Below are 8,787 nucleotides of genomic sequence, written 5' to 3' on the forward strand. Positions count from 1 at the left end.
TAGGAAATTCAGTAGGAAATTAGGCTTTAATGCCATCCCTCATTAAGCAGCTTGATTTTTTATGTTTGTCTAATCTGTATGCCCACAAATCCAGCATAATTACACCCTTCAGATATTTGCATGAAAGAATTTTTACCTAAGTTTTTTTCTACTAAAAAACATATATAATAGAAATATACATATAATTATCACACCTGTACACATTTAAAAAAAAAAAAAAAGAATTAGAAGTGTTTGATGTACAGTGTTAGGCAGTATTTTAACATTCCTGTCAGGACTGAACTAAAATTTAGCGAGAACTTCTAGAAAATTTCCATTTCCACTCTAATAACTCTCTGTCACTTAAAGAGGCAATTCCATCCCTCCTTCCCCAGCTGTGTAGTTCCAGTCTCAGTGTTTTGCCCTCTCTGGCATTCATTAGCCAGTGAGCTGATACACCTCCATAGCCTTTACCCAAAAATGGCCACTTTTTTTGCTTGGTAAGTTTTCTGCAGATTTAAAAAGTAGAATTGACTCACTGGGAGATCAAACTAGAATTGACACAGAGGAGAAATTACCACAAGTTGGATGTGAGTGAGTGAGGGAGTGGAACTGGGCTTTTCCATGTAAGCCAACTGTTCAAACAACTCAGCTGTCTCCTTTAACCACAGCCCAAATCTTAAAACTAATCTTAGCAAATTTCATTTAAAACTCAAGAATACCTGACCTCCATGGAGATTTGTTCTGCTGCATCTTAGTCAGAAACTTTCCATAAATCTCCTGTAAGCAAGTTTTATTTGAAATGCTGAAACACTTAAAGCCTTCAGGGGGATACAGCAAATATGTGGAAGGAGTGCATAAAACTGTTCAGGTGTGGAAAATTACAGAAAATTAGGTCAGTGTTGATAGATGCTGATATTCAGGTTTCCCATCTTAGTCATAAGTACTACATTTCACTCAAATACTTTTGGAATGCACAACAGTCTCCAGATACTACTAATAATGTTACAGCTCCTGGACTTAGTATTTGTCTTTTGTTAGCAGGCCCAAAGGAATAAAAATCCAAAGTTGTTCAATAACCTTGACACCAGCATCCCATTGCTTTAATAGGGTATTTAGCACCCTGAGATATGTTAGAAATATTTTATTAGTGATATTTAGTATTATTTGTGTTCAACAAATTTAATCAGGACAGGGCTGCAGGGCTTTTTGAGTCCAGACAGAAATATTTAGGATGCACATTTCTTTTTGGAAAATCATTAGGTGGTGAAAGACTGGTTTTCAAAGTAGACATTTAGGAGCATATTGAGATTTTGAAATTGATTTGCCTATTCTATAATGGTACTGTTTAAGGTAGAACCCTTTTTTAAATTAAGAAAAGTGGTGATTTGTTACTGCAAAAGCATAGAAAACTAATGGCTTTGCCATAGCAAAAGAAAAAAGAGGTACGTTGTATTTAAGTTACTTTCAGTCTAATTTTTTCTAATTCAAAATGATGAAAAAGTAAGGAAACTCCAGAGCACATGAAAATATTTTCACTCGCCAAAAATGACCTATTTATTTAGCAGCTGAAAATACGCTGTTGGGAAAAATAACAATTTATAAAAATGCAAACTAAGAATCAATAGTTTAGTCACAAAACTCATGAGTATAACAAATCTGCGTCTTTGATTTTGACATATTTATGAGAAAATGAGTTCTGGAAGCTAAAGGTTAAGATTTAGCTCTTGATGTTAATATGGATTTTTGTTGCTTTCAGGAAAGCCAGGTTTTCATCACAGTACATTTTACCAACAAATATTACACAAAGAATTGAAATATTCTACAATAGTAACTAATAATTTAATGTGTGATTTTTACCTTTGTTTGCTATAATTCACAGAATTCCTATCTTTCTTTTATTTTTTTTTTAACAGTTCAAAACTAACTATGAAAAGAGAATGTTTAAAGTAGATATTCCATCCAATGACACATCCACAGTGGCTTCCATAATAAGCAATGTGTCAGAAGCAATGGAAACCCTCACCCGAATCAAAGAGGAAATAGTTCCTGTTCCAGGTTCTGTAAATGGAGTGAATGCCCTTGGCTTGGTGGTTTTCTCAATAAGCTTTGGCCTGGTGATTGGAAGCATGAAGGAGCAAGGTCAGGCATTAAAAGACTTCTTTGATAGCCTTAATGAGGCTATCATGAGATTGGTAGCTCTAATCATGTGGTAAGTGCCTCTTTGAAAATTCCATTTTAAGTTACTAACAATATTTTTTCATCACAGTCAGGCACTGGATAGCAAGAGTCTGTTTGGCAGGAAGTCAGACAATAAGATCTTAACTACCTTATAGGTTTTTTCATAAATGAATCCAAGAACTGTAATTGTGTATGTCAATGATTTGCCCAAACATTCCTACTCTTTCAGTTTTTTTAGCTTTTGACATTAAAAAAATCAGGATCTGTGGCAGAACTTGCTAAGCTTATATAGAGCCATTCTATGTCTTCATAAAGATAGCAATCACAACAGTAAGTTTCCTTGTATTCTAATCTGACTTCACTAAAGGAAACTGACAAACCTCTCCCATAATCTTACTTCTACACAGCAAGACCTTGTTATCATTAGTTTCCAACACAACTGGTTCCTGCAGTTGTGTAGTGCACATATATGTCCTTGCATTGTAGCTGCACTGCTTACACACACACATAATTTTCGTACTTTCTTTATTGTGTTCAATAGGTAAATAAAATCAATGCCTTTTCCCTCAAACATTAAGTATTAAGACTTTTCAACAATGAAGATTCATTATTTGTCAGATAGAAGGTTAATTATGAAACAAAATTATGTCTTGTTGCCTTCTTTACTACAGAAAACAAACAAACAAATCAACTCCAAAAGCCTACCCAAGAACACACACACATGTGTTGCAGTACTAGATACAAAACTAAAAATAAGCATATTTTTTCCAGTAACAAAAATTCTATTCTGCCAGGAAACATCTATACAAAGCAAAAATCTTTCCTCCTTCTTTACAAGCATGCTTAAGATGATAAAGAGGTGGATAAGAATTGTTACTTCTGAGAAATTTCTACATTGATTTGAAGGTGTAATTGAGATATGCTGGATAAATTTTGTTCTGTGGTAACTTAGTGTGAAAAGACAAGTGGACATTTCTAGAAATAAGGCTATACCAAAAGTCCAGCTGCAGCAGAATTATGTTAGAGTTTTATGCTCAGCACTAGCTCTTTGTTCAGCTGTAGCTGTGCTTACCAGAGATAGAAGAAAGCAGCTCATACCACCTTTGTTGCTGCCCCACAATGCAGCTAACCTCTGTCATACAGATGGCTTCATGATGAAGTATTTATCCAGTGCCCCACTGGAGAAAATGGGGCATGGCCAGAAGCAGATTGAAATCATCAGAAGTTATCAGCCTTCTGGGTTCCTTCCCCAACAACACGGGAAACAGCACTGGCGAGATAATAGAAGTGGGCACTTGGCATAGTCTACAACTATGTTGGTTGAGCCTTCGTTTGTACACACAGAATTATAACAGAATTGGCTAAACTAGCTCTTAAATGACACTTGCATTCCAAAGCGAGCTCATGTCCCTACATGTCTGAAAGGCATGCTATACATCTTGAAATCCTTACCAGACCCTGAATCCAATGGAGCCTATCAGAAACATTCACTGCTGTGGCTTAATCCAGGTTGAACAGTTAACAGTTAAGGAGCATAACAGTTATGCTCCTGAATAACTGCAGTCATCCTAACAGTGAAATCCTATATTTATGCCTGCATATAAACACAAAAGGTATGGATGGGGGAGTGAATTTCTACTTTATTCAGTACAACGCTGATTTGATTTCTTACTTGCAGGTATGCTCCACTTGGAATCCTCTTCTTGATTGCTGGAAAAATTGTTGAGATGGAAGATATGGGTGTGATCGGTGGTCAACTTGCCATGTATACTGTAACAGTCATCATCGGTTTGCTAATTCATGCTGTCATTGTCCTACCTCTTCTCTACTTCCTGATCACTCGTAAGAACCCTTGGGTATTTATTGGAGGCTTAATCCAGGCGTTAGTCACAGCTTTGGGAACATCTTCCAGGTACAATACAATATTTTAAGGCCATATTGTTTTTATAATATTAATGGTTTTAGAAACAATTTTGCCTAATGTAATTGGTTAACTCTGTATTCAAGTATTCACTTGGGCACTTTATTTCAGTTCCACTGCTCTCCAATAGAGATAATTATTATCATTATATTGACTTGAACTCTATTTTCTATAAGAATCCCTGAACAGAGATGTAATGAGTCTGTTTGGTGATGCAGACTGTATGGCAGGAACCCTTGTGACTTTGATTAGCCTTGGTGTTTGAGATTTTTAAGTAGTTTGTAACGGCTTCCTGGTGAAGGATGTAGCTAGCAAAAGATGTGCATGGCAAAATGGAGCAGCAAACAGGAAAGTTCAGAGGGGATTCTGAGAGACCTTGAGAGCCCTTACTGACAGCTGACATTCTGTGCTCAAAGTCCTGATAGCCAGCGATGGATATACAATCTGCAACAGAAATGCCACTTTTGCTCTTTGTTGAGGAAGTCGTAGGTACGTCACATGAATAAAAAAAATGTTTGCATCTATGATGAAAGGAAACGTTACTGTAATCAAATACACATTTCTATACCTTATGACCTTTCATAAACCACCTTTCATTTTAACAGATTTTGAAAGTATCTCCTAAAAACAGATGTTTTAAGTCAGACATTCTGTATCACCAAATTCAAGTCTCTGGTGTTTGGGATTATTTTGAAGATCTGGATAAGAAGCTATTGTGACCATTAATGTAGAATCTGATTAAGTTTTGTATAACTGAAAAAGCTGTTGAGGACTTAAAAAATTATGATGCTATATTAATGGGTAGAGAGGGACAGTTACTAATTTCACATTTGACATTTTTATGTCAATCCTTGAAAGTTTGTGGAATGCCTAAAAGGGAATTTGTTTAATAATGATTTTTAAAAGAAGATAATAAAACTAACGCCAGTCAACATAGTTTAAGAGAAAATAAAATGAAACTACTTTGGTGGTAGTGTTAAGAAGATATGTTGCACCTTCTGTAAGACATTCCACTTGGTGCTGCTCAAGATTCTGAGTAAGAACCTAGATAGATGCAAGAGAGCACACTATGCTGCGAGCGGATTTAAAAGCTGTTTAAAATTCAACTGTACGTTGACTGTCATCAAAGAGATTTTCTAGCACAATCTTCCACAGCCCTTCTTTACTTTACATTTTATCAGTATTTTATTTTATCAATATTGATGAAGTTTTCAAAGACAAGAAAGTCTGCTAAGTACTTAGGAATGAAGAGGTCACTGAGACAGAGCAATCTGAATTGCTGGGTCTTGAAAAACCTCTTTACTTTGGTGTGATCAGATGCAGAGCTACATCTTTAAGAACAAAGATCCCAGGCAGCTCTTATAAAATGGCCACCTTATCCTTCCCTCGGAGGCAGTGTCTCTGAAAACAAACTTGGTGCCACATGGGCTGAATGGGAATATGCTACTCGTGTAGCATGAAGCCAAAATGTTCAGCTGGGTTGGTTTTTAAATGAAATTATCATTTATATCATATTTGGATGTAGCAGCAGGGACAAGATTAAGTGGTGTACAGGGCCTAGCTGGGACAGAGTTAACTTTCTTCATAGCAGCTCATATGGTGCCACGTTTTAGATCTGTGACCAAAACAACACTGATCACACTATTTGCACAGCGTCAAGGCCTTCTCTGTTTCTCACTCTGCCCCCCCAATGAGTAGATTGAGGGGTGTGGAATAAATTGGAAGGGCACACAACCAGGCAGATGACCCAAACTAACCAAAGAGATATTCCATGCCATATAATATCATGCTCAGCAATAAAAAGGGAAAAGAGGGGATTTTAGGGAGGCTAGCCATCTTCTACTCAGGAACTGGCTGGGCATTGATCTACCTGTGGGAGGTGGTGAGTGATTGCCTTTGCATCACTTGTTTTGTTTTGTTTTCCTTCTCTCTTTTTCCACTTATCCTTCACTTTTTAACCTTTTTTTTTTTATCTCAAGCCCTGCGTTTTCTTGCTTTTACTGTACCTTTTCTCTTTGCCTGCCCCACTCAGGGTGTGGGGGTGAGTAAGCGAGTGGCTGTGTGGTGCTTGGCTGCCTACTGGTGTTAACCCACAAGTGGTAAAGTAATGTAATCGTCCATCAAAATGCCCTTTCCAGGGGAGCCAGCAAATAAATAAGAGAAAATATGCTTTTTACTGAAGGCTTGAATAGCTCAATTTGTATAATTTCAGGAAAACCATGCTTAGGGATGATTCAATCATAACTCCACGACATAAAAAATGAGAAGCTGGATTCGTGACAAAATACTGAAGTTAGACACATTCAGACTAGGGACTACATAGACAGTGACAATAATTAACCACTGGAAAAACTTTCCAAGAGCATTAGGAGAACCTTCATCATTCAGCCTTCACATTTTAAAAAAAAATATTCTGGTAGATCACATAAAAATTAAGACAGAACAATCTCTCTTGTCATCACAATGTGTGACACTTTTCATTCCCTCTTTGTAGAATTTATATCATATATTACCCTCTTTTTTGTTTTGTTTCAGTTCTGCAACACTACCTGTTACATTTAAGTGTCTAGAAGAAATAAATGGAGTGGACAAGCGAGTTACAAGATTTGTACTTCCAGTTGGTGCTACCATTAATATGGATGGAACTGCTTTATATGAGGCTTTGGCTGCGATTTTCATTGCACAGGTTAACAACTTTGATCTGAACTTTGGGCAGATTATCACGATCAGGTACAGAAGCCATTACTACCTACATCTAATAAAAGCACCTTTGTGATGACTCCTTCTTGCTGTTATATGTGGGATTAAACAAAAGCGTCTAGAGCTAAAAACGAGAACTGCTACAGTAGCTGAGTAACTGTAATGACTTACATCTTCTGCACAGAAGAGGCCCCCCAGCACATATTCTCCATTAGGTAAACCTTTAAAAAACTGTAACATGACACACCTATCACTGCACTTAGTAGAGTCAACAAGAACAGTTTTTAATGACTTTTAAGCTTTCTTTCTTAAGAACTCATGCAGCTCTTGGGAGCTATAGACTAGAATCAGTACCAGGTTGTTTATAACGCACGTCCAAAGCAGTAGCATAAAAGCGTCACAGTGCTAATGCTAGGCGAGGTAGTGTCTTCCTAGTCCTGGTGGTCTCAGGATACAAGTAGCGCAAGCTGTGTAAGGCGCAGTAATGCCTTTTATTACACCAGCTGATAGAGGTGGAGAAGATCAGTATGTTTTCAAGCACACAAGCCTTCATGTTTGAAATAGAACAGCAAACAACCCACAAAGTAGCACTCAATGATAACTGATCTGCATTAATTTCATAATGTTACTCAAACAGCTTAAGACAAAAGGGTGATGGCTGCATGTGCAGAAGAAAGAAGTGTCAGAAAGGGGAGAGAAGGACAGAGACACACATATTTATCACTCAGGAACACCGAAAGTTCAGATATGGTGAACTGGGAATGTAGAAGACTTTCAAGCAGAAGTACTTCTCTCCATAAAAACCACCAGCTTAATTCAATATTCATCAACAGAAGGCAAAACTCTGCCTCCACGTGCTGAGGCAATAGTTCCACATTCATTAGTACTAGAGCTGCTCCCTGCCAAATCACCTGACAAAACAAAGTCTTCCTAAACCAGGTGTGAACAAGCATATTTCTATCAAATTACTAGACTGCATGATTCAGGGTTTCTGGCAGCTTTCTGTTTTCTGATGGCAGAGTGCCAACTGCTGGAGAACAGATACTTCATCTGGCATGAAGTTATAGTGAGATGGACAGAGAATAAAAGTTCGTGCATTAGATCTGCCAGGACAAAATTACCTCCTCAGCTTTTCTTTTAACATGTTTGAGCTTGTGGAGTGAGTTTGCTCAATGGGTGGGGGCATGTAGCTATAATGTTTTTGTCTGGCCCTTAGCATCTAGTAGAGAATTTACCGCCTAACAAAATCGTGTTTTGAGGGTTCTGGATAAAGGTTTAATGTAAACAGTTTGGATTAAGATCCACACTCCCCTGCAGCTATGCAGTGTTCAGATAAGGGACTGGGCTCATCTTTTTATTTATCACTGAGCAAATGCCTTCTTGTTTCATATCTGTTTTTAATGTTTGCCAGATGGTAAGGAGATCACTTCCAAGATTCCATTCCATTATGGAAGCCAAGTAATTGCTCTTGCCATCTCTTTCCACAGCATCACAGCTACAGCTGCCAGTATTGGGGCTGCAGGCATTCCTCAAGCTGGACTTGTCACCATGGTCATTGTGCTTACATCAGTAGGTTTGCCTACAGATGACATCACTCTTATAATTGCAGTGGACTGGTTCTTGTAAGTATTTTTATGGAATCACTAAGGGCTTAGACCATATTTAGAAGTGCAATAGCCAAGGACGTTCTGGCAATACTGCAATCAGTGATGTACTTTTGCTGTGGAAGGCAGTTGGAAAGGAGTGTTAAAAAGAATCACAATTTCTTGCGATTAAGTGTTTTCTTAGAGCAGATGGTGAGGGGTGTTATTTAATGATGGTTCCTCTTGCATGCAAAAAGGTTACTTAGAAACCTGGATCCTTAGGGTACTAAGAAAACTTTCAGACACACTGTAATTAAATTAGCAAAGAATCGCTTTAGTGTTCTATTTTTTGTAGGATGGCAATGGAAACCTTTCCATCAATCAGGCCCAGAGCTCATAGAATCATAAAATCATAGAATCATT

At 37.6% G+C, this 8,787-nt stretch overlaps 1 protein-coding gene across 1 annotated transcript in view; it reads left to right on the forward strand.

The window, feature by feature from the left end:
- The window catches only part of LOC104084039 (excitatory amino acid transporter 1-like), a gene marked incomplete at its 5' end in the record, with an annotated part of 21,802 nt that extends 13,395 nt beyond the window's left edge, over window positions 1–8,407 (forward strand). Inside the window, 4 exon segments of the mRNA XM_009587746.1 lie at window positions 1,896–2,191; window positions 3,839–4,072; window positions 6,617–6,811; window positions 8,269–8,407. Of these exon segments, the coding sequence (XP_009586041.1) occupies window positions 1,896–2,191; window positions 3,839–4,072; window positions 6,617–6,811; window positions 8,269–8,407 (864 nt within the window).
- Between the last annotated feature and the right edge of the window lie 380 nt (window positions 8,408–8,787).

This window comes from Fulmarus glacialis, unplaced genomic scaffold, assembly GCF_000690835.1.
Source record: "Fulmarus glacialis isolate BGI_N327 unplaced genomic scaffold, ASM69083v1 scaffold901, whole genome shotgun sequence".
NCBI classification, from domain to species: Eukaryota; Metazoa; Chordata; class Aves; order Procellariiformes; family Procellariidae; genus Fulmarus; species Fulmarus glacialis.